The sequence below is a fragment of the Periophthalmus magnuspinnatus genome, chromosome 22 (assembly GCF_009829125.3).
Source record: "Periophthalmus magnuspinnatus isolate fPerMag1 chromosome 22, fPerMag1.2.pri, whole genome shotgun sequence".
Classification (NCBI taxonomy): domain Eukaryota; kingdom Metazoa; phylum Chordata; class Actinopteri; order Gobiiformes; family Gobiidae; genus Periophthalmus; species Periophthalmus magnuspinnatus.
The window spans coordinates 24,835,886-24,862,329 of NC_047147.1; the positions used below are offsets into that span (position 1 = coordinate 24,835,886).

The 26,444-nt window shown below is 39.5% G+C and overlaps 2 protein-coding genes across 3 annotated transcripts; both read right to left on the reverse strand.

The window, feature by feature from the left end:
* Positions 1–172: 172 nt before the first annotated feature.
* On the reverse strand, positions 173–5,617 carry wdr89 (WD repeat domain 89). Of its 2 annotated transcripts, none has more exons than XM_033988425.2 (5): positions 5,453–5,617; positions 3,207–3,742; positions 2,422–2,710; positions 1,288–1,549; positions 173–682 (listed from the first exon to the last, which is right to left on the reverse strand). In XM_033988425.2, exons 2-5 carry the CDS (start codon positions 3,731–3,733, stop codon positions 543–545), a joined length of 1,218 nt encoding a protein of 405 aa, XP_033844316.1. In that variant the 5' UTR covers positions 3,734–3,742; positions 5,453–5,617; the 3' UTR covers positions 173–542. The 2 variants fall into 2 exon arrangements, with proteins under 2 accessions (XP_033844316.1, XP_055086870.1); XM_055230895.1 differs by lacking the exon at positions 5,453–5,617 and adding an exon at positions 5,419–5,436 and having other exon boundaries at positions 370–682.
* Positions 5,618–6,583: 966 nt separating this feature from the next.
* On the reverse strand, positions 6,584–23,937 carry sgpp1b (sphingosine-1-phosphate phosphatase 1b). The gene is made up of 3 exons (XM_033988869.2): positions 22,922–23,937; positions 15,071–15,160; positions 6,584–9,479 (listed from the first exon to the last, which is right to left on the reverse strand). Exons 1-3 carry the CDS (start codon positions 23,675–23,677, stop codon positions 8,934–8,936), a joined length of 1,392 nt encoding a protein of 463 aa, XP_033844760.1. The 5' UTR covers positions 23,678–23,937; the 3' UTR covers positions 6,584–8,933.
* Positions 23,938–26,444: the final 2,507 nt, after the last annotated feature.

Consider the following 26,444-nt stretch of genomic DNA (forward strand, 5'->3'; position numbering starts at 1 on the left):
TGTACCAGTTTGTTTCTAGATTCTAGGCCAACGATTCAGCAAAGGCCAAAGTGATGTCAGCTCCATACTTGTTCAACTGAGTTTTATTTTTGATTAAAAAAAGTTTTTTATTGGTTCCCCTTATGCATAATAAATTACAAACAGAAAACAGATGAGACAATTTCTTAGTTTTCTAGCTGTTTATTAAAGGTTTTTGACCAAACACAGCAATTCCAGTATTTCAGTCTTTTTTTTACATTATTGCTTAAAAGGTGAATGGCCTGAATAAACTGGACAAACTGGTAGAAATAAGTCCAATTTATGTGCCTAATGGAACAAATAGATTTGGCATTTCAAGCACAGAATGGACAGCACCAGAGAAGTCATTTTATCACATTAAAGTCTCTTAATAATAATGATGATGATAATAAAACACATTAAACTACATGTATCAGCATTAAAGGCTGAATATAGGAGAGGAGGAATATAAATTGGAGATACACTCATCTACTTTTTTAGTACAGATAAATTATTTTGCTAAAATAAAAAAAGTGAAGTTGGTGTCACGTGACTTTCTTGTCTCTGTTGAACTTGTGTTTTTTGTGAGGTCTGGACTTGAGTCTCATCACAGATTCACTCTTTAAGGACTCAGGTTTCACTCGACTCTGCTCCTGTCGGCTGCTTCCAACCTCCCCCTCCGCAACTGAACAACATAAAACAAAATCATTTAAAGGGTTATAAACATATTTTCCATGAAAAGAAGTAAAATTAGTTCTTGTCAGATACGCAGACAGAACCATTTGTCTTTGTCACAAAGTGCTGCTTTTACACTTCCTGGGGAAATACACATTTTCTCATTTGTAAGAGAAGTTACGCAGCTTTAACTAAACATGCTATAGTTTGCATAACACTTTGCTGACTAAAACTGTGTGAACATAGCAACATAGTCAAATATCACACTTGAGTTACTCTCTAAATATCATGGATTAATTAATTAATCATTATTTTATTTAAAGAGACTGGAACAGATTTTTTATGAAATTAAGTCAAAGGTAATCCATGTCTTGCCCCAGTACAAACATATTTTAAAAGCAGCTCTGCATCATTATAGAGTATTTTGTCCAGAATTCAGGAAGTAACACTGGTGCACTGTTAGCATGCTAGTTGTTCTTAGCCTAAAGAGCTTAGAAACTCATTTGTGGTGAATAATTATGGTGTTCAGAATCCATTAGGAAAGTGAGTAATACGTTTGAACTACAGTTCTGTTTTGACATGTTTTTAAGACAGACTTTATTATTTAATCCCCACCTCCTCCGCTCCTCTCGTCCGGGCTCCACCGCAGTAGAACTCCGTCCTCTCCTCCAGTGAACAGACTCAGACTTTGGGAATCGAACCCGAAACTCCTCACGGTGGAACTGTGCCCGGTCCTCAGAGTCCTGACCAGGTTTAGACCTGATTTATCGCAGGTGAAGAGGTGAATGTCTCCTCCAACGCTACCCCCGACCACCAACAGCTGCCCCTCAGAATCCAACCAGCAACCTCCGATCAGGTAGTCCAGCACAGAGTCAGCCTGAAGAGAGAGGCAGGAGGGGGGCATTAAATACAGGGGCTTTATCTAATTCTTTCCCATGTATTTGATAAAAATGCATCTTGCTGTGTATTGTAAAGCTTTTTATTGTCCAAAAATCAGGAAGTGTACATTAGCTAGTTGTTGTTGTTAGCTCTACTGTGACTGCTAAATTTGGCACTGGTCTGAGAGTTGTGAAAATCACTTATAAACTCATCGTGGTGAATAATCAGAATGCTCAGAATGCATGAGATAAGTGAGGGGTTTTTTCACGACTGTAAAAATCACATAGTAGAGTAGGTTTGGACCATCAGCCTGAGCTCAGACTCTCTTGCTGTACAGAAGTGTGGTGTGGCATTAAAGGGTTTGATTCTTAAGATGTGTGGGGCTAACTATGTGCAGTTTGCATGTTCAACTTGCGTCCTCTGGTTTCCCCATCAACCTAACACATAATAATCCTCCAGCTAGGTACTCCTGACCAGGATCCTAGCTTGAAATTGATTAGCTTGTTTTATATTTTAAATGATTGCCCATTTTTGTCCCCAACATATGAAGCAAATGTGCAAATCAAATACTAGTTAAATTTCTAGAGCTGAGTACAATGTCAAAAGGGCTGAGCCAGATGTAAAATTGAACTGCATCATTGCTAGGGTCGTTATAAGCAAGAAATTAGCCAAGGACAATAAAAAGTTGGACAAAATAGATTCAATTCAGCGAATATTAGAATTGTAGATGGAGATCGCACACCACTAGATGGAGCTCACATACCACTGCTTCAGAAAAGTGGTTTTTCAGTTACATTCCTCTCCCCAAATATCACCAAAATGTTTTCAAAGATGCATTATTCTGGCAATAGTAGCCCAGTGCCCACTCACGCTGCTGCTGTGTCCGATCGTGGTGCGTGCGTCCTGGGTGCTGTAGACCGTCAGCTCCCCCTCCGTCTCCAGGCTCTCCAGATCCCACAGCTTCAATCCTTCATCGTGAGAGACACAGAGGAGCCGAGTCTGCTCCTGTCGCACCTGTCCCGACCCCTGCTCCCCGCCCAGCCAGCAGAGAGCGCTCACGGACGACTCGCTGTTACACGTGGCTACCAGAGCGTCCTCCTCCGAGCCCTTCGTCAAATCAAACACATTCACCAAACCGTCCATGGATCCTGAAGCCAACCTGAGGATCACAACAAGATTTAAGGCCATTGTAATTATAAATATCCTGACATGGACAGTAAAATACGACAAGGTATATCTCAAACCAGTCCAGATTTAATATTTGAGAGACACTGAAATCTGAACTTTAAACTAATCCAAGAATCCCATTCATTTCACAACAAAGGTCTAAACTACAGGATTAGCAGCTTTTACGAAGAATAAGACTCCATGGAGACACAGGGAGGGCATCTGACACACAGGGACATTTCAGAACATGTTTATAGAGATAGCACTGCCTGGAATGTTCCACAGTATGACATTAAACTCATCCATCTCGCGTTTGTTCAATGAGAGGTATTTGTAAAGCTTAAACATGCATTCTTATTGTGAGTGGGCTCATCTCTCCACAAATCTGACCTGTAATTTAGCGTAGTGATTGGTGTCTCCGTGGGGATAGAGAAGTTCGAGGCAACTTTAAGAACTGATAAATTAGAATATAAATTAAAACACCTTACCTGTCCTTGTCTGTGGGGTGGAAGAGCACCTGTGTGATGTCATCAGAGTGCGACTCGGAGTAGACCCCTAACAAAGCACTTCCGGGTTTCCGCGCGTCCCAAAACACAAGAAAACTATCCTCATGGTTTATCTGCTCCGTTCCAGCGCACAAAAGAGAATCGTCACAGCTCAAATCAAAACTGGAAAAACTGTGAACTGGATCGCTCCTAAAAACCTGATCCGATTCTTTCCCGGAACAACGCACATCCCACAAACGAACCGTGCCATCTAAAGACGCGGAGTAGAAAGTGTTTGCGGACTTATGAGTGAATTTGACGTTTGAAATTGGACTTTTGTGGCCACTGTAGCTCTGTAGAAGGCGTAGAGTTTGTTTGTTGTGGAGGTGAAGGGTGAAATCAGAGCAGGACGCGACCACAGTGTCACCAGGAGGAGGCGCTATAGAGAGGTCCAGGAGGTAGACGGGGTCACGCGGAGCAGAGCGGCCGGAGACAGAGAGAGAGGAGAGTCTGGCCTCCAACAACTCCATTTTTAAAGCCTGTGGAGAAACAAAGATGTCAGTTGCCTGTATCCCTGCGTGTCCAATGCCCTGTCCATGCTTCTACATCCCTGTGTGTCAGATGCCCTACCGTCCTCCTATCTCCCTGTAGTGTTAGACTGAGATGAGGTCAAATGTCTCCAGTTAATCTGCAGATGTTGTGGAGTGGTTGGATAAATATAGCAGGAGAATTGATCTTGTTGCTAACACTCTTCCAAACTAATATAAGAGCTGCTGACATTGCATTGATCCTAGTTACTCTTACTCAAGTAATAGTTTCAAATAATTTTTTTTTTACTGGGCCGCTGCTTTGTACTTCTATTTAAGTATTTATGACGTAACGGTATTCTTACATCCAGACGTGACTTGGTCAATTTTTTAAAACATTTTTTATGATAACAAAATCAAGGTTCACGCCTCACCCCATCCCATCAAAATAAATAAATAAATCAATCAATCAATAAATAATAATAGTAAATAAATAAATGAATGAGTTAAGTAACTTTTTAAAGAAATTGCACTTTTCACTATTTTACTTTTACTCTTAAACTTACTCCTACTTGAGATAGATAAGATAATAAACAATAATATAATTTACCGTGTTAAAAAGGGTCGACAATAATCGTTCATGGGACATTTTATATTATAATATCTCCAGAATGTGCAGAAAAAAAATACTTCTACATAATGATCGCTGTTAGATCATAGTTCGTGATAAGAAAGTACAATTATGTAAAAGTAAAAAAAATATATATCTAATTTCTATTCGTAATATTAAAATGATAATTATTGATATCCATAAGTAACTTTATCTGCAAATGAGCATTAGTCCTGGACACATCTGCAGCCTGTCCGTCAATGGGAGTGGATCTCTCCTTCACTGTGGTTCTCATCGAGGTTTCTCTTTTTCCCACTGGGTTTTTTAGTTTTTCTTTGCAGAGAAGGAGGGACTGAGGACAGGGGCCGCTCTGGGACACTTCTCCATTTGCTTGTTTTTTCTGTTGATAATTTTTTTTTGTCTGTTTCTGTTTCATTGTTGATTTTCTAACTTTCTGTTATTCAGCCCTAAGAGGCGGCCGCTGTTGTGATTTTGGGCTTTACAAAAATAAATTGAATTGAACATTTTTAACTGTCAACAATAATATCACGATAATAATTCAAGTTGCTAATTGCAGTTATTTTGGCCATGATAATCGCTACATAAAATTTCAATATCGTCCCATGTCTACTTGAATAGTAGTTATACCAATTACTTTTTTACTCTTGAGTTACTTGAGTAATTTCTTGGACCAGTACCTTACTATTAGAATGTTACTATTTTTACTACTCGCTACTCTTCCACCTCTAGATCTCTAAAGCTCAAAATACTCTGTTCCACCTTGTGATGTCATGAAGTGGTAGTTTTCACGTTAACAGCTCCTTTTACCTTTACTTCAGTAATCATCCAATGATTCTAGTGTATGAGATTTAAAAACACAATGGAGTGAGAATGAAACCAAACACCACTATGATTTTGATGTCATGATGATTATTTATGTTTTGATTTGTGTGATTTTAGTGTCTTTTTTAATTCTGTAAAGCTCATTAAATTACTTTGTGTATGAATTGTTCTATACAGATAAACTTGCCTTGCCTTTAAAAAATTACTGGAGTAAATATAACTGAGCTTTACCCACCTGTGAGTAAACTGTACATTTGTGTATCTCTTACTGTTTTCAGCTGCAGTCCTCCATTTTGTTGAGTTCTTGTTCCCTGTGATGTTCTAGAGGAGAAACCTTCAACTTGTAAATATGTATTTTTAAGTTTCTCCTGTCACGTTTGTTTTGAGAGCAAAAATGTCGCGTGGGGGAAATGGTCCGTGTAGCGGTGTTTACAGTCCGTGAAGGAAACAGGGTCACGAATAAAAGGTTCCGCATTTAAAACATAACATTTGTAATAAAAGTGTATACACAAACAAACATATAGAGAATACAATGTAAATATACACCTGACTGTAAACACACGCTATGCCGAATAGACTGAAGCAAACCCACAGTAGGAAGTGGACAACAGTAGATATACTATAGATGTAATAATGACTTTTCCCCAGCAGGGGGAGCAGCTGCATCAGCACGGATACACCACTACTATTTAGACGTATACAACAGAGAAACCTATATAAAAAGTCACATTACCACATAATTGAAATCATAATTTAGAGCCGAATAACAACATTTATAAAAAGCATGAAAACACTGAATCATCTAACACTATAATGAAGTAAAGCCTGATCAAGGGCCTGGCACCATAGACTGGATATTTACTCTATGTCTGGCACATAAAAGAAAGTTAAAGGAATTTTAAGGAAAGGAAGATTTTGATTTTAAATTTCATAAACTTGGCCTATACTGGCAATACTGATACTTAATTACTAAAACAATGGACATGTCTTATTTATTTGTAATAATTTGGTGTTTTGTTTCTCAAGATGATTATCCAATCAGAAAGGAGAATGAGCTGCATATGACGCTCTCATTTGTGTTGCCAGTTTCAAAGCTGAAATGCAGTTGGTTCAAATGTAAAATGCCTCTCTCTGATCTGAATGGTCTCTACCTAAACCCCAGCACCTATATCCGACCTGTCCATAAACTGAGAATGAGACAAACCTGTATGTGTCTCTATCTGCAGGGTAAGACTCTGGACACACAGGGTAGTTTGGGATTGTAGTAGCTTTTTTAAAACAGTAAGAGCGCCGGCTACATACTGTTCATTTAACAAATGAATGGGTGATCTCAACCTTAGCATTAGCAGCAGCAAAAGTAGAAATCTACAAAATTGAAAAAAACTTCACTTTATATTTTTGAAAACACAATTTTTATTTTTACAGTTATTATTTTAACTTTTCTCCTGAGACCAGAACAAATCAAACACAGAAATCTCTCAAACTAAACAACTACAGTGTCAAAGAATCATGTAAAAACATTCTAAAATATGTGCCATGAAGAGTCCATCTTTCTAAACAAAACCTTGAAATACTTTGGAATAAATGCATTTAACAGTCCACAGGTTCTATTGCTTTAGAAAAAAGTAAAACAAAAAACAAAAAACAAAAAAACATCTCTGAGTTTTGACTTTAAGGTTCTTGGTTTAAAATTGCTCACCTAAAATAATAAAAACTGATACTTTGCAGCTGATGTCATCAACAATCCCTGGAGGTGATGCTAAGTGTAGGCACTACTCTGTCTGAAGCTCTGTTACTGTTTCAACTTTAATCTGAGCTTTGTTTTGACACAATCTGACCATAAAGCACTGACGTAGTTGGAACTGCAACAGGTGAGATGGTTTCATGTCCGTCTCAAGTGACATTACAGTCACAAGCTAGCTAGCATTAGCCAACAGTTTTTCAGTCTCCTAAACAGAACATGAACGCTCGTATTGATCACAGGCTCCTGAAAACGTGTTGTTTAAATACATTTTGTATTTCTTGAGTTTTCAGATTATTTTAAAACATGTCAGTGTTTACTAATGTGTGCAATGTGTCACCATGGCAACATCTGAATTTCCAGACATACATGCAGAACACCCCCAGTGTGATGAAGTAATGTAAAGATGTGTCGTACAGCCGTAGAAAAAAGCAGTATATTTTTGCAAAAGGCAGAATAGAAAATGTATTTGTAAGTGGTTTTTATGTTTAAGGCAAAATTAAATGCATTTTTGAGACAATTCGGAATATTTTTTGTGCAAAAGGCAGTTTAGTTTCTTAGTGGTCCATCCTCAAGTTTAAAACATGTTCAGATGTACTGGCTACCTGGAAGTTATTCATCATTTATTTATTTAATTTTTTTCATTAAAGGGACACTGTAAGTTTTTAGGTGGCAGAAGAATGTTCCACAGTATGGAATTAGTCTTATCTACCTACATGGAGAAAAGAGGGAACATAGCACATCACCAGGTAAAGTTACAGGTCAGATCCATGGAGAAGCAACTCCACTCACAGTAAGAACACCTGCTATTGAATAAATGCAAGATGGATAAGTGTAACGCCATACTGTGGAATATTTTAGGCAATGCAATAACATTTCCATGGAGGCAAGGGGGTGGCAGACCCTGCACCAGAAAACTTACACAGTGCACCTTTAAAGCCAGTGCAATAAGTTATATCTGTAAATTCTCCCATTTACTTAAGCAATAACAGTCAAAGCCACAGTCAATTACAAGGCAGTGAAAACTTTTACGATTTGGAAGTATAAAAATATGGGTTTAAAGTCTTAAAAAAGCACAGTAGAAGATCAGTGGTCAGAGCAGTGCATCATGGGAGCTGTAGTTCAGAGCTGCATGAAGCTGGAGAGGAAGGCATCATGGGTTTAGCTTAGAGTCAGTGTTGAAAAAGGCTTAACTGTGGTGTATTCTGGATATCGCTGCAATTAGAACAAATTTGGGGATAAAAAAATAAATAAAACAAAAAAGACTTCTAAACCATCACATTTTACTTAACTGTACCACCTACCGATATGAACAATTAAACATGTTTTTTTCTGGTAATATATTCCTCACCCCACTGATAATTAACACAATAAGTTCTCCTTCCACCAGTGAAAAGTGAGATGCGCCGATCCAGCTCTTTCAGTTCCAATAGTAATTTCAACACTAAAGCTTTAAGTATATCCGATATCAACTGATACCAGTGCAGAGAATGAAGTCTGCAGGCATTTATTTTAAACTAAAATAAAATAAGAGAGAACGGGTCCAAATGTGTTACGTAGCTGTTATTTATCCGACACCTTTGTAAAAGTAAGTTAACACATTATGAGATTTGGGTCAACTACGGGCAGTAAATAGACTTCATCAATTTATGTGTCCAACCAGAGATCGGATCAGCTCATTTTTCAGCTCAAATATCCGGTACTAGTATTGGATCAGTGCATCCCTAGTGAGGGGTTTAGGTGTTAAGCTACAGTCTGGTACAAACATCTCTGCTTTTATACTTAATGTAATTATACATTGTCCTAATAAATTAATCAATGAAATCAAGGTCAGAGACGGGTATTGTGGGGCCTGTAGTTTTCTGTCATAGATCTGTAATATGCTGTGTAGTTTTCTGTCATTTTTTTCTTAGTGCAGTGCATTCTGGGAGTTGCAGTTGTCTCGGGGCAGTGCATCCTGGGAGTTGCAGTCATCTCCCTGCAGTGCATTGTGGGTGGTGTAGTCTCGCTCAGAACTGCATGTAGCTGAACAGCAGAGGCACGAGGAACAGCACGTTGAATCCCACCGTTCCATAGACGATGTACCTGTATGGAAGCTCCACTTCCATATGTTGCCGCGCCCGCCTCACGTCTCCGCCCCCTCCCAACCTGAGCACCCGGCACAGCGTCGTCAGGGTAATAGCTTTCATCACCGCGCGTGTCAACACCAAAACTGCCACACCAATGATCAACCGCACCAAAGCTGTGACGAAGAGTGAAAAGGAGAGCGGAGGGAAGGAGAGAGAGACGAACACAGGATCACGACTGAAACCGAGGCGGAGGTTAACGTGAGAAGCTAAAGCTACGCCCGCTCCAGTGCCCAGGATCTGAGCCGTGTCCCCCCGTGACGTGCTCCAAGCGTCCAAGTGGAAGCACAGTAGAGCCAGGGCGAAGGGCAGGGCGATGATGAGGAGAGGAGACCAGTGGCTGTGGAGGATGAAGAGGTCTGCGGAGTCTAAAGCCGGGAGAGACACGAGCAGGATCAGGGAGGAGTACAGCACACCAGCAAATACATCCTGAGGAGAAAGAGGACAAAAGGTTAAACAGAGATTTTTCATATTCCAATAACAATGATACCTTTGCAACCATCAGGAAGGTAAAAAAAGAAGTTGGCAATATGTCAGAAAATGTATAGCACAATTTTCTTGTTCCCAGATTTTTAGATCACGTTTCAGTTTTATCGCCATATCGTCCGACTTTAAATGTACAAGATGAGATAAAAGTATCTCACAAAATTAGACATTGAAAATTAAACATGAAAGTACAATTAAACAAAAAAAATCTCTTAAAATCTATTTCTTTGGGCATCCAAAGATGGTTTGCATTATTAATTCAGTCCACAGAGATATTTCTGTAGCCACAGTTGCCCTGGGGCAGATTAACAGAAGTGAGGCTGCCAATCTGTGCCATCAGCTCCTCTGACCAGGTCTAGAGATTTCTACAAGACATGCTTTTAAGAACCATTTTTTGTCTTTTCAATTCTTGTATAGTTTTTTCACAGATGGTACTCGTCTCATGTCGACTGCACTGATACTGTATTGATACTTTGCAGCTGATGTCATCAACATTATCTGGTGGTGTGATGCTAACTTGAGGCACTGCTCTGTCTGAAGCTTTTGTTATATTTTAATCTGAGCTTTGCTTTACCAAAATTTGACCAGAAGGAACTGAATTAGCTGGAGCTAAAACAGGTGAGCTGTTAAACATTACAATTAGCCAGCAGATTTAGAGTTAGTCACTCTCACTTTTTTTGTTGAAACTCAAACTGCTAAAGGAGACTATGAACACATTGATCACAGGCTACTGAAACTGGGCTGTTTAAATCCATTTTGTATTTTTCCTTGAGATTTTCAGACAATCTAAACACATTTTTCGGCAGTGTTTGCTAATGTGTGCTTGTGTCACCATTGTAATTGATGAACATTCTGCCACAGATATACATGCAGAACACCTTCAGTGTGTTGTCAAGTATCAGTTGCTTTATTTGTGTTGCCTATGCAGCTTATGCACCTCGCACACTGTGAACTGTGTGGGACAATAAAGTTGAGTAAACTAATAAACTATCAAAGAACAAAGAACAAAGAACAACCATGGCCAGACTAGAACTTTAACAGCCACATCAAATCAATAAACATTGTAAAAATCAAAGGTAAACTGTCAAAACCAGACTTAGAGAGACTTATCCATGTGTTTGTGTCCAGTAGGTTAGATACTGTAATGTCCTGCTCACTGGCCTCTCCAAACGAGCCTTAAGACAGAACAGAACATCCAGAACACTGCTGCTCGGGTCCTGACTAGAACCAGGAAGTACTTCACACATGTGTCCTGTGCTCAGGTATAGAACCAGGAAGTGGTTCTAGAAGTCTCTCCATGGACCAGCACCAAAGAACATCTCCCACATGTTAGAGCCACATGAACCATCTCACACTCTGAGGACAGGCCTCCTGCTGATGCCCAGAGTCAGGACTAAACCAAGACTAAACCAGGACTAAACCAGGACTAAAACGGGACTAAACCCGGGACTAAACCGGGACTAAACCGGGACTAAACCCGGACTAAACCAGGATTAAACCAGGACAAAACCTGGGGAATTAGTGTTTCAGTTTTATGCAGCTAAAACCTGGAACATGCTTCCTGAAGATGTGAGACAGGCCTCTACTTTGATAATGTATAAATCCAGGCTCAAAACAGTTCTGTTTATCTGCATGTGACTGAAAGGTTTTTATTCTGCACTCTTCTGTTTTAAAGTTCATTCTATGATGATTATTTGTGATTATTTATGTTTTGATTTGTTGTATTGTGAGTTTATTCTGTAAAGCTCTTTAAATTACTTTGTGTATGAATTGTAATATACAAATAAACTTGCCTTGCTATAAATTTCATAAATATAATGTGACATGTGCATTGAGATAAGACTATTCAGATTAGATAAATGAGAAGCGCGCTGAGCCTAAAAGTGACCTCTGACCCCTGGTTCGATAGTGTTCTATCATGATCAAAGTTCAAACAGACTAATACACTCCACATCAAAATTGGGACTAAACTAAGACTAAACCTAGAACTAAACAAGGACTAGAATAGGACCAAACCAAATATACATAAACCAGGACTAAAATAGAACTAAACCAGAGTCTAAAGTAGAAAAAAGGTCTAAACTATTTCAAACTTTCAAAGCTTCAACCTGTCTTGAACTAAATTAAAACTAACAGAGACTTACAATCAGGGCTGGACTAAACAGATACCGCTCAAGGTCCCTGTACCAGAACCACAGCTTGAGAAACCCTGTGTGAGTACAATCATAAGACGGTGTTTCCGACATCAGCAGAGTACTATCTAAAGCCTTTGCCAGAGATAATGTAATGACCTGGAGTAACCCCTTTATCACACATCAATAAGAAGCCAGCGGCCGGTAAAACCAGTCCAGGACTGAATCAAGACAAAACAAGAACTAAACCAAGACTAAACAAGAACTAAATTAGGACTAAATCAGGATTTACCTGTGTCTGAACCAGGATTTAACCCAGGCTAAACAGGACTGAATCAAGACAAACTAAACCAAAAAAGACCAGTCTTAAACAAAGAGTAAACCAAAACTAAACTAAGACTAAACCAGGATTAAACCCAGACTAATTTGGGACCCAACCAGGACTAGAATAGGACTAAACCAATACTAAACCAGGACTAAGTCAGGACCAAAACAGGACTAAACTCAAACTCAACCAGACTAAACATGGACTACACAATTAGAACTAACAAGACTAAAGTTGACATGATCTGACAGAACTGCAATAACGCTCTCTCCATCTCTCCTCTGAAGAGAATGTAACAGACCCACAGACCTGGATCAGACCCGGATCAGACCTGGATCAGACCCGGATCAGACCCGGATCAGACCTGGATCCTCCACCAAAACCAACCTGGACAGCCCCATTGACTGTATTCACGCATGTATCTGTAAATTTAGTTTGGACATGTTTATTTTTGTGCAATGTATGATATTACAATGCTTGAAAATCTTTTTTTAGATTCTTGCATTTAGAATGTGATGTTTTTTGTGAAGAAATACACACTCAAGATTATATCAGATAAAATGATAGTTCTTGTCGTCATTAGTTACCACAGAGCTGATTAGCCGGAAAGTTCGGGAAGTGTATGGGAAAAATTTTTGAGAGATGTACTTACAGAACCGGGTGAGGGAGGTCACTGTTGAGCTCCATAGAACAATAGCAGCTGGGTCAAAATGATTCAATTTTGACACTGCAGTATAATTCTTATAGTATTGTATTTAGTCCTAGTTTAGCCCTGGTTTTGCCCTTGTTAAGGTTTGGTTTAGTCTTGGTTTAGCCCAGGTTTATTCTTGGTTTAGCTCCTAGTTTTAGTCCTAGTCTAGTCTTGGTTTAGACTTGGTTTAGTCCTAGTTTAACTCATAGCCTGGTTGAATCTTGGTTTAGTCATTGTTTAACTGCTGATTTAGTCCTGGTTTTGGTCCTGGTTTAGCTCTGGTTTTAGTCCTGGTTCAGTTCTCCTCCAGCCTTGCTGTAGCCCTTGTTTAGTCTTGGTTTAGCCCTGATTTTAATCCTGGTTTTATTCTGTTTTTAAGCATATCTTTTTTATTTTTTATTTTTACTTATATCTAATTATTATTCAGTGTTTTATGTTCCACTTTATCACTGAAGAAGGTTCCTAGTTTGTGAGTTGTATTCACTGACAATGGCAATAAAAGTCTTCTAATTCTGATTCTATCCCTGGTTTTAGTCTTTTTAAAGTCTTGCTTTAGTCTTATTTCAGGCTTGTTTTGTCCTGGTATCGTCCTGGTTATGTTTTTGTCCAGCCTTGGTTCAGTTTAGTTAGTTCACTCCTGGTTTGTTTAGTCCGGGTTTAGTATTGGTTCAGTCCTGGTTCAGTCCTTGTTTGTTTAGCCTTGTAATCCTGTGTAATCCTACAAAAGTGTCTTAAAGGGGAAGTCACTGGGCTAATCTCTGCTTTGGGCTAGAAAACTTCAACAGCATAAAGTCCTTGTTTAAACCTAATGTAGTCCCTGGTTCAGACCTAGTTTAAACCTAGTTTAGTCTGTAGTTCATACCTAGTTTAGTCCCTGGTTCAGACCAAGTTTAGTCTGTAGTTCATACCTAGTTTAGTCCCTGGTTCAGACCTAGTTTAGAACTGATTTAATCCTTGAATCAGACCAAATGTTGACCTGGTTTAGTCCCTGTGTCAGGCCCAGTCCAGCCCAAGTTTAGTTCCTGTGTCAGATCTGGTTCAGACCTTGTTTAGTCCAATCAAGGTCCTTTAAAATCGCATATTTCTGTATAAACAATGTGGATAGTCTCTACTTTGAGTTAAACTGTTGTACTGTGAGAAAATATCTGTTTTTTGTTAGATCTGGTCTCTGTCAGGTCTGGACCAGTTCATAATCTTCTTTAACACAAATACAGGAGTCACAGACAGAGCATGTTCAGACTGGAGTCAAACTAAAAGGGAAACAGAGAGAATGCAGGTTTCTCAATGAACTCCACATTTAAATGTATTTGGGTAGATTTGAACATTAAAGAGGCTAGTAGAGAGAAGGTTACACAATTTTGGATAAAAATATACTTGCATTTTTTTCTGAAAAACACTGTGGTACTGTGTGATGTGATTTGCAATAAAAAGTAGATTCTGTTCCGAGTGCGCGTTTTAAACCCACACAGAAGCATTAAAGCAACAGTGTTTAACTTTCTGAAGATGCAAAATATTTGACTTCAAGGAAATGGAAAGTTGAAAACACACTTTGGAACATCCTCCAAGGAGATAAATATGTCTTATGCAATACTATGGAAGATTACTGCCAATGGAACAACATTTCTATGGAAACAAGCAGGAGGAGGCCGTGTGGAGATGCGAGCCCGCTGCATGTTTTTATAGGTTTTTGAGGAATTTTTTTTTTTGTGTGTCTATTTTATAGCTCAAATGTGACATAATACGGCTTCACCATTTATGAGAAGACCGAAATATGAACTGCTAGACAAATAGAAAAATCCCCTGCATTTCAGAAGGTTTGTAGAGGCTGAAACTACAAGACATACAAGGTACAAGATATTTCTATAAAAATGCTAAATATTATGTTCTTTGCAGTGGACATTCTAATATCTAGACAACTGCAGCCTTTGTGATTTAATCATTGAGATTTCATGTTGACTCGATATATTGTGCAGTCCTGGGTGTTGTATGTGTAATCCAACCCCCTGGTGCAGCTGAGACACAGTTGGGTTTGAGCTGCTCGCGTGTGATGGAGGAAACTGGATCCACAGATTAAACTCAGACTTGGGTCAAGTTTCAGGTTTATATGACTCAGAGTTTTACACATTCAGGATCAGGACAGAGGGAAAGAGGGACTGGAGCTAGACCATCATCATCGACCAATGTTTTCTTTTGTTTTGTAAGCCTACGCAAACGCAATCAAGCTAATTTTAATCGAGTGTCATTTCAAATCATCAATGATCAGCTTGGGTCTGTTTAATGGAGAGATTGGGAATTTCTTCTTTCATTTTTGCAGTACTAGTATAGTATCGGTAGTAATAGGAGTAGTATTGTATGCTGTAATAATAATAGTAGTATTCGTACGTACCAGTAGAGAGTGCATGCCCATGTAGATGCGGCTCACACAGACCAGGACGCACCAGCTCAGAGCCACAGACAGACCCACAGCAAAAGGATACTAAGGAGAGAGAGAGATTAAATTAGACCTAGCTGCACTAGCATTGATTCATGACTGACTGAAAGTGCTGGGGTTTAGGTCGTGACCATTCAGATCAGAAAAAGGCACTGTAGGTTTAAACCAAATGGATTTCAGCATTGACACTGGCAACCCAAATGAGAGACTCATGTGAGGCTCATTCTGCTTTAAGATACTCGTCTTGAGAATCAAAACACCAAATCCATCGTATCCAGTGTCACTAGAATAAATGAGCATTACAGTTGTTATGGTGTTAACATGTTTACCTGGTATTTGGGGACACAGTTAGGTCAAGTTTATGAAATTAAAAATAAAAATGTTACATGCAGTTCCTTTAAAGTACACTTAATTATCCATGTGAAATAAACGTGTCCTCTTCAGTGTTTTATAAATTCTTAACTGTTAAAGAAGCTAATTTTCACTAAGAATATGTGTTTTGGAGCACAATTCAGTGTCTTCCAGCCCTATTTGGAGACTTACACAACGATGTAATACTTTCTTCGAGTTATATTTTGAGTACAGGGAAACTTCCGAGCAGTTTTCCTTCCAGTATAAACCTTATTATTAAACAATGGGGTGTTAAATGTGATCAGATGTTCAGAGGAGCAGAGACTTCCTCCAGACCAAACCCAGAGGGGAAGGGTTTTGGTCTCCCACAGCAACAGGACGTCCAGACAATAGAACTCCATGGGACATTCTCAGTACGTGACATTTCGCTCCTGCAGCCCTGGTTGAGGGCGAGACAGAAATGAATTTGGTGGTATATTTTGGATTCTCGTTAAAGGGCCCATATTAGGCTATTTTCTGATCTGCTCTAATGTTTTTTCCTCATCACAAACAGACCTGAAGCTGTGTTGTGTTTCATTCACAAGTTTAACACATTTAGGCTGAATTCTTCTCTCAAACAGAAAACACTCGTGATGACCCTTGTGATGTCATGTGGTAATACAGGAAGTGCTCCACTGTGTTTTTAAACAAGATACACCTTCACTAGGATCATTTGGATGATTTGAACGATGGAATTGCTTATCTACTGAACAAAACGTAAAAGGAGCTTGAAACTACAACTACATGACATCAAAATGTGGAACAGAGCATTTTGACTTTTGGAGATGTAACAAACTGATAATAAAAAGTTACTCAAACATGTGGAAATGAAACCAAATACAACTGAAGCTGTGTTTTTGATGAGGTAACAGCATTATAACATGGTTTAAGCAAAATTGACTCTTGTGAGCTTTAATATTTTTTCAGTACATCAGAAATGTGCACCTAGATATTTATAGACACTTTTTACCAGCTTCAACTGTCAAACAGATACAAATTTGAAAGTACAAAATAGCACTTTTATTTATTAATTTATTTATTTTTAATTATAGGCCGTGGTTCTGAAACTTTTCATACTAAGCACCACCAACTTAATTTTTGGCTTTCTGAGTAGCACCAGATCTAAGCCAGGACTTTATCAGGCCTAAACATGTTCTAACATGAGACTAAACCAGGTCTAAAGTTAGAATAAACCATGGATAAGGTGGTTCTAAATGATGATCAATGCACAGAGGACAAAAACATGCAGAGATTTGTCTGTAAATAAAGCAACTACTCAAACTGCAGAGGGCCCCGTGTATCACCAAAGGTACATAGTTTGAGAAACACTGTCATACATTAACTTGATATTCAAATTTTGCATAAAGGTTATGATTTAGCTGGAATACACTGCCAACCTAAAGCTGGATCACATTTTTTGGGTTCTTCAAATTGATTTATCAACAAACAGACTAATACAATAAACTAGGTAAACTAGGTACCAAACTAGTTTAAACTGGGATTAAACCAGGACTAAACTAGTACTAAACCAGGACTAAACTAGTACTAAACCAAGGCTACCCTAGGATTAAACCAGGACTAAACTAGTTCCTGGTTAAATCCTACTTCCTACTTTAGTAGTCCTATTTTATTCCTAAGTTAAGTGTATTTTAGTTCATCAATCAGTAATTAACTCTGATATAATTAGCTTTCTGAAATAGTACTTGGTTTATGATTTTAAAGTTGGTCATTTTCCCATGATCCTTTGCCGCTCTGTTTCTTCGGTGTTACAGAATGCGTGGGATCTGTATTGTGTCTGTGTGAATGGCTGAGTTTGATTTACGCCTCAGCGTGTCACTGTTGGGGTAAGCGATAGGCACCTGACCTCTGACCCCTGGCTGTGGGTGCACTGATAAAACTGCAGAGTGTGGGGTTTAGAGAAGTGGGTCAAATTAAAGAAGAGACGTGTAAGCAAAATTATGTCCCAGCATTCTGTCTCATTCTCTGGGATTTTCATCAGAAGTCTCCAAAAGTCAAATCCACAAATGTTTTTTCCCCCTGGTCATTTCTATCAGTGACACGGTTCATTCTCCCACTGTATTTATCCAACTCCACCACAACATCTGCAGATTAACTACAGACATTTGACCTGTCCACATCGCACTTAAAGCAGCACTATGTAACTTTCTGAAGCTGGCGCCTCTATGATTCCATGGAAATAGAAAGTTCAAAAAAATATTCAGAACATTTTCCAGGGAGATAGATTCGTTGTATGCCATAATGTGGAATATTACAGCCAAAGGAACAACATTTCCATGGAAATCAGCAGGAAGAGGCCCTCCTCCAGGACAAATAAGAGCCAGCCCGCTCACAGTAAGGACAGGAAGTTTTCCAGCAGTAAACAAATCCATAATGAAAACTTTAGCAGTTTCTTGGCCCAAAAAGTTACATCTTGCGACATACAGGGATACAGGGGTATGGGAGGGCATCTGACACACAACAATATAATTGGTCAAAAGTATTTAGTGCCAATAATCCCAGTGGCATGTGTTAACCTTGTGGCACACTGCTGCTGGATTGTGTCCTGGTTTGGGTTTTCAATGTAATTATTTCTTAACTCTAAAAACTTGTAACAGCACTTTTCTTAAAACAAGAAATTTACTTTCCAAGAATTTCTTATCAAACGTCTCCCAAAACTTTGTATTCATTTTAACTTTGGAGAAACGCATCTCTGCAAATTTGACGGAGATAAATGTGTTACAAATATGGCAACTGCAGAGGTGAAATATTGGACTGGCTTAAGGTGCAGGGTCAGCAGGACTGAAGCAGGACTAAAGCAGGACTAAAACAGGACAAAAACAGGACTAAAGCAGGACTAAAGCAGGACTGAAGCAGGACTAAAGCAGGACTGAAGCAGGACTGAAGCAGGACTGAAGCAGGACTAAAGCAGGACTAAAACAGGACAAAAACAGGACTAAAGCAGGACTAAAGCAGGACTAAAGCAGGACTAAAGCAGGACTGAAGCAGGACTAAAACAGGTCTAAAGCAGGACTAAAACAGGTCTAAAACAGGACTGAAGCAGGACTAAACCAGGTCTAAACCAGGACTGAAGCAGGACTGAAGCAGGACTGAAGCAGGACTGAAGCAGGACTAAAGCAGGACTAAAGCAGGACTAAAGCAGGACTAAAGCAGGACTAAACCAGGACTAAAGCAGGACTAAAGCAGGACTGAAGCAGGACTGAAGCAGGACTAAAGCAGGACTAAACCAGGACTAAAGCAAGACTAAAGCAGGACTAAAGCAGGTCTAAACCAGGTCTAAAGCAGGACTGAAGCAGGACTAAAGCAGGACTAAAGCAGGTCTAAAACAGGTCTAAAGCAGGACTGAAGCAGGACTGAAGCAGGACTGAAGCAGGTCTAAAACAGGTCTAAAACAGGACTGAAGCAGGACTAAACCAGGTCTAAACCAGGACTGAAGCAGGACTGAAGCAGGACTGAAGCAGGACTGAAGCAGGACTGAAGCAGGACTAAAGCAGGACTAAACCAGGACTAAAGCAGGACTAAAGCAGGACTGAAGCAGGACTGAAGCAGGACTGAAGCAGGACTAAAGCAGGACTAAACCAGGACTAAAGCAAGACTAAAGCAGGACTAAAGCAGGTCTAAACCAGGTCTAAAGCAGGACTGAAGCAGGACTAAAGCAGGACTAAAGCAGGTCTAAAACAGGTCTAAAGCAGGACTGAAGCAGGACTGAAGCAGGTCTAAAACAGGTCTAAAGCAGGACTAAAGCAGGACTAAAGCAGGTCTAAAACAGGTCTAAAACAGGTCTAAAGCAGGACTAAAGCAGGACTGAAGCAGGACTAAAACAGGTCTAAAGCAGGACTGAAGCAGGACTGAAGCAGGACTGAAGCAGGTCTAAAACAGGTCTAAAGCAGGTCTAAAGCAGGTCTAAAGCAGGACTGAAGCAGGTCTAAAGCAGGACTAAAGCAGGACTAAAGCAGGACTGAAGCAGGACTAAAGCAGGACAAAAACAGGACTAAAGCAGGACTAAAGCAGGACTGAAGCAGGACTGAAGCAGGACTAAAACAGGTCTAAAGCAGGACTAAAGCAGGACAAAAACAGGACTAAAGCAGGACTAAAGCAGGACTATCCTAGAAATAGTTTGTGTGTCTCAAGTCCAGTTCTAGTTTGCACGTTTCCTGGTTCAGCCCAGATTTAGTCTGGTGTAAATGTACTACTTTAGTCTTGGATCAAGTTAAATCCTGGTTCCTATTTTGTTATAATCCAGGTTTATTCCTGAGTTATACATTTAGTCCATTAGTCAATAATTACTTTTAAAGGCTTTCTGACTGTACCATATACCCACTGTTCTTCCTCTGTACCATATACCCACTGTTCCTCCTCTGTACCATATACCCACTGTGCCTCCTCTGTACCATATACCCACTGTTCCTCCTCTGTACCATATACCCACTGTTCCTCCTCTGTACCATATACCCACTGTTCCTCCTCTGTACCATATACCCACTGTTCCTCCTCTGTACCATATACCCACTGTTCCTCCTCTGTACCATATATTCACTAGTTCTATTTTTAACATAATGCCTTTCTATCCAAAACGTTCCAACAGCTTCTAAACATTTAGCTTGGACTCCATATAACAGTGCTCCTATACTTGTTGTATGTAGGCCAGATCGGTATCAGGACTTGGCCGTGATCCCCAGTCCGTCTGAGACCTGGTTTTTGTTCAGTCCTGGTCTCGTCTTTCTCATGAATACTTAAAGAAAGACCAAAGTTCTTGTTTGCTCTGAGCTGTTTGCAGTAAGCGAGTCCACGTCTTCAGTAAATATCATAGATGGAAAAACACTTTAGACATTATCAAGGTTAGAGCAATTAGTGCAGTTAAAGTACAGTTAAAGTACAGTTAAAGTACAGTTAAAGTGCAGTTAAAGTACAGTTAAAGTGCAGTTAAAATACAGTTAAAGTGCAGTTAAAGTACAGTTATAGTACAGTTAAAGTACAGTTAAAGTACAGTTAAAGTACAGTTAAAGTGCAGTTAAAGTGCAGTTAAAGTACAGTTAAAGTACAGTTAAAGTACACTTATAGTACAGTTAAAGTACAGTTGTAGTGCAGTTAAAGTACACTTATAGTACAGTTAAAGTACAGTTGTAGTGCAGTTAAAGTACACTTATAGTACAGTTAAAGTACAGTTGTAGTGCAGTTAAAGTACACTTATAGTACAGTTAAAGTACAGTTATAGTACAGTTAAAGTACAGTTGTAGTGCAGCTAAAGTAGTTATAATACAGTTAAAGTACAGTTAAAGTACAGTTAAAGTACAGTTATAGTACAGTTATAGTACAGTTGTAGTACAGTTGTAGTACAGTTATAAAACAGTTGCAGTACAGTTATGTTGTCTGCTGTAAAATGCCACCATACTTAAAGCTGAACTATGTAACGTTTCTACTCCTCTACTTGCTAGTCCCCATGGAGATGCTATTGTTTTGCTTAGAATGTTCCACAGTATGACATTAAACTTATATCTCCATGGAGACTAGCAGGGGATATCAGGTCAAGTTACAGGATGTAAGAGAGCGCCTGGCACACGGAATATAGGAGGATGGGAGGGCATCTGACACACAGGGATATGGGAGGATGGGAGGGCATCTGACACACAGGGATATGGGAGGATGACATTTTGGAACAGTACATTTCTTAGATGTGAAAAGAGGAATATGTAAAGTAGTATATTTATTAATAGTCTATAGAATTAGGACTGAAAGATTTGGAATTATGATTTTTGTGACATACACTGTGATTATGATTAGATTTGTGATTTATGTTTTAATAAAAGGATTCTGCTCAAAGTTCACATTTTAAACACGTCCAGAGGAATTGACAAAAAGACTGAAATCTGAACTGACAAACTAAAACAAGAATCACATTTCAGAGCATGTTTGTGCACATCTAAACTACAGAGTTAGCTTTTTTTAATGCAGAATAATACAGAAGATTTTGTTTGTTGATGAAATTATGATACTTCACAAAATTTGCTATTTGCTAAGTGCGTCCATTCAAATCTCAACTTCAGTTTGATTAATCTTGCAGCCCTGGAATTTTCAATATTCCCATTTTATATTCAGTTATAATATGTCACCAACCAATCACAATTACAGTTACTAAAAGATAACTTGTTGATAAATAATCTAATATAATGTTGTCACGATACTAACATTTCAAACTTGATTTTGATACAAAGGAATAGACCCGATACCGATGCCACGATGACAATAATTTAAAAAAAATAATTCTTTCTTTAGACAAAAGAATGTGATTTTCAACATTAAATGGTAGTACTTTCTTTTCTATTCCCATGTGTGTTATATGTGTGTACTCCCTCAGTGTGCAGTAGGTTCATAGTGGTCCATGGTGTAAACTAGTCTATGTGTCTTTTACTTGTGACAGATACAGAGACATCATTCTAAAGATATTCAGGAAAGGTTCATTCCTGTCCTGTGAATGGGATTTAAGATGTTCTTAAGTCAACAGAATTAAAAAAATGGGAACTAAAACCAAATAAAACTTCCTTCTTCAAATGAGGAACTGGACTTTTTCTGCTGAAGTTACAAGGTTACAAAATGGAACAGAAATCAAAATTTAAGAGAGGATAAATCTGACGTAGATTATTACCAAAATGTGATTGGGTAACCGCATAATGTTGTTGTGTCCTTGGGCAAGACACTTCACCCACCTACCTTGTGTGAATGCTACTCCACTGTGAGATCAATAAAGTTCTATCTTATCTCTAATCTTTCTTATATGTTGAATAGGGACGACCCAGCCACGTAATACTGCTGCAAACCAGTTTCTCTCTACAGATATAATACTTATTTTATATTATGATGAAGAGTGTCTGTGTAATCCCTCAGTTATCCAGGTCTGATCTATAGTAAAAGCTGAAGTTGAATCTGCCAAATGGACAAAAAGTTGTAGGAGTAATCTGACCAGCAGTGAACGAGCGGCTTGGATGAGCAGCGGAAGTCTAAACTGGGATATGTACAAGATTTGGAGTAAGACATCATAATCATTTGGATAATTTCAGCCATGGAATTGACCATCTCAACTATACAAGAAGGTAAAAAGGCAGTTACTCACCACTTCATGACATCACAAAGTGGAACAGAGCATTTTGAGCTTTGGAGATGTAGAGAGACTAATAATGCAGGGTGAATGAAACATGTCAGAATGAAGCAAAACAAAAATCCGTGGATATTTCTGAGGGGGTAACAGCATTATAACATGGCTAAAAGCTCAGTTCTGCGTAATATATGTCCTTTGTGTGTTTTATCTCTCATTGCTGGCCTATTTTGACAATAATAAAGTTACACAGAACCAGCTCAGGAGGACCGTGCGCTGTAGTGCCCATCTGCCCGGCTTGTACCTACCTCCCAGCGGCCGAGGGTCATGTAGAAGAGGGCGAAGGGGATGGCGGTTCCGGACATGGCGTGCGTGGAGGGCATGCTGTACTCGGAGTTGTAGAACATCTCCACTTTAACCACGGGAGGAGAAGCAGGTCTGGACCAGCCGAGGAGATCCTTGGTGCACTGACCGAGATACATGACCCAGACCCAAACCAAGATGATCCTACGCGCCACGAAAGCATCAATATTCCACATTACGAAGGGGAAAAACGTGATATAAAACAGCTCATTCCCCAGTTCGGTTCCAAAGGTGAATAAGTAATACAAAATGCGGTTTTCTATGATAAACTCTTGCCCCGCGTCTCCAGTAAGCGAGTTTTTCCGAAGCGGTTTCACGGCGCTGCCTGCAGTCTCTCCCCCCTGACCAGCTGCACCATTTTGGGTCAACTTTTCCCCACCTTTCCCTGGTTGTTTGGATGCATTTACACCTTTAGATCTTTTGTGAAGTCCTTGTGAATTGCTCTTGTGTGTCTCCTCTTCTCCAGTCCCGAAAACCCCCGCTGTTTCCCCATGGCTTTCCCCCGGCGAGTGGTGAGAACATGCCCCGTTGCTGCGCGCTTGTTTTCGGTCACATTCTCCTCTGTCCCCGCTGTTGTTACACTCCTCCGCGGTGGTCTTCGGAAACGTGCCCCGGACTCCGCAAATGCGCTGAAAACGGGCAACAAGATAAGGGTCTTGGAGATAACGAAATAATCCTCCGAATTGGCTAGAGTGTTCCATGATTTATCCCCGATTCTGCGGATTACATGTAGCCGAGAAGTGGAGCTCTAACCCCGGCTACTTTCCCTGCTAGCACTCGGCTAACATTAGCTTCTCGACCGTTGCATTGCTAATAACAGCTAATTAACCAGAGTAAAGTGTAAAAAAAAATGCTAAACCCAGCGGTAAAACTTATTAAAAGTAGTCAAACTATATAGAAAAGTGGTGTAAAAGTGTAAAAACGGAAGACTGTTGGCTGTGTCCTATGTCCCGCTGCTTCTGACAGATGAGGGGGAGGGAGCGGTGCCTTAACCCGGACAAACCTTCACTTCCTCCGCCTTAAAGCAGAAGGTGGGACCGAAGGACAGGTAGGTCAATCTTGTGATTTTATAAAGGAAAATCGGTGTTCAGTGTTTACAACTATATTATTACACCCGTTCTACCACTAATGCTAGCATACTACGACTCAAATGTTATTAAAAATGTTAACTAGCTAGCGTAAAAATAAAGCTAGGCTGAATATTAGGTGCTTTATGTGGGCAGTTTTGGAAGACTGTACATTGCCGTAGGTCTACTTAATCGCACTGAACAAATCAAATCAAAAATCAAAAAGACCCTATTTATCCACAAGAGGAAATTCAGAACAGTACTCAGTCAGTGAAGCTGCATAAAGCTGTTTTTAATCCTGTGCTGCATCTTCACCCTATAATTTAAATGCAACTCAATGTAAAAATATTCAGAATACAGTACTCTGATTGAACCAACACAATACGTTACAAAATACATTTTAATTCACCTATTCAGTATTTTGTAACTCAATCTCTTGTCATATCCGATGTTTTGAGGACTTTTTTCACATTCAAAATATAGGTCTTCTAATATTTTAACTTAAACTGTTAAATGCTATGGCAACTGTCGTAATTTGTCATCGTTCTGAAACCCATGGGCTGCTTTACCTGGAATGGTCCAAAGTGTGACATTACACTTATTTGTCTTGACTTTATACAATTATATGGGATTTTATTTTTGACAAATAGCATGAAACACATTATTACTGCAAGTGGGCTCACCTCTCCACAGACAAGTTCAGTGTCATACTGTGGAACATTACAGGCAAGGCAATAACATGTTATTGGAGACCATAAAGGTTGCATGTGCACCTTTAACTATAATGTATATATATTTATATATATGTAACAGTGGTTAAATGGTATTTGATTCCACTTGTCATTACGTTTAATTGGGCTTATGTATTGTAATCGAGTAGCGCCCTCTTGTGGTGACCGGTAGTGATAAGTGCCCCTGGCACATTGCCAGTTGATGAGAGTTGGGCACGAGGTGGGTTACTGACATTAGCTCTAATATTATAAATTGTTTTTTTCTGTTTAATTATTCATTATATAATGACTGCCTAAGTGTACACATTAATTATGTAATCTGGGACTTTTATGAGCTAATATTTGTACAACATATGAGTTATTACTCAGTAATGGACTGTTACACATGTCGTGATAGAAGCTAACTTTTGGATGCTAATGCTTGTTACCCTTGTAGAGTGCTATTCTCCGTGTTAAGCCGTGGTTTCCTGACCAGTATTTATGTTGGCTAAACAGGTACATTTTATATAATTTTATTGTAAAACATTTTCAATTAATTGTTTTATACATTGCCAGTTGATGAGAGTTGGGCACGAGAGTGCTGCTCTCTGTGTTGAGCTGTGGTTTCTTGACCAGTATTTATATTGGCTATACAGATTAAACTACGAAGAACCGCACTGTGTACTGGCCAGTTATTCACAACACAACACAGATCAATGTACAACAATCAAGGATGAACACCGACGGGTAGTTTCTGCAACCAAGCTGGACTTTTGCACGGCCAAGTTCAGTGCGGTGACTCACTGATCCACACCACCGGGATCTACAGCACAGACATTGGAATGTCATTTGGGCTTGAGAAGTGTAGTCGGATGGTGACAAAGAGAGGGAAGGTAGTCCACACAGAAGGGGTCTCTCTCCCAGAAGGGACAATAGCAGACACTGAGGACAGTTACAAATACCTTGGTATCCCACAAGCAAATAACTGCAGATGCTGGCAGGGAAAGCATACATGGAGCGACATAACCAGGTGGCGGGCATAGTGCACAGAAACATCTGTGCAGAGTACGGACTGGAAGCCCCAAGATCAAGGTGGGATACACCTCCAAAGGTAGTGGAGAATGATCGAGCCAAGATCCTGTAGGACTTCCAGATGCAGTACTACGAACAGCAAAGATACTGTGCAGAACCCTCAAGATCCCAGGCCTCCGGTAGAGGTCCCGAACGTGGGAAAGAGGGGATGAGACTACCCACAAAGGGTGAGGAGGAGATTTTGTTTTATATATATGTATGTATATATTTTGCCTACCAGCTGAGGGGAGGAACCAGCTGAGCATCAGGGCCTATGGCAGCTTCTGTCCTGTAGAGGGACAGCATGGAGTGAGTTTACAAAGGTTACTGTGAGTGTTCGTTTAATAAAGACACTCTATTAACACTTTATGAAACTGAAGCGATTACAAAAGTCAAGGAGGAAGCCAGCAGAGTGGCACCATGTCATATGTGAGCCACTTTTTATTAGAATAGTTAGATAGTTAGATTAGACAGTTGAATTTAAGCTTTAAGACGAGTCCTGGACACATACTAGAGATGTTCACGGGTCATACTCCACACATACTAGAGATGTTCACGGGTCATACTCCACACATACTAGAGATGTTCACGGGTCATACTCCACACATACTAGAGATGTC

Bases quoted from the DNA above. Each gene is read 5' to 3' on its own strand.
- wdr89 (XM_033988425.2), bottom strand. From the start codon at position 3,733: ATGGAGTTGTTGGAGGCCAGACTCTCCTCTCTCTCTGTCTCCGGCCGC. The intron at 2,711-3,206 runs GTAAGGTGTTTT...TGTGATCCTCAG, and splicing joins CACCCCACAGACAAGGACAG to GTTGGCTTCAGGATCCATGG. The intron at 1,550-2,421 runs GTGAGTGGGCAC...CTCTCTCTTCAG, and splicing joins CGATCGGACACAGCAGCAGC to GCTGACTCTGTGCTGGACTA.
- sgpp1b (XM_033988869.2), bottom strand. From the start codon at position 23,677: ATGGAACACTCTAGCCAATTCGGAGGATTATTTCGTTATCTCCAAGAC. The intron at 15,161-22,921 runs GTAGGTACAAGC...CTCTCTCCTTAG, and splicing joins TGACCCTCGGCCGCTGGGAG to TATCCTTTTGCTGTGGGTCT. The intron at 9,480-15,070 runs GTACGTACGAAT...CTTTCTCCTCAG, and splicing joins TGGGCATGCACTCTCTACTG to GATGTATTTGCTGGTGTGCT.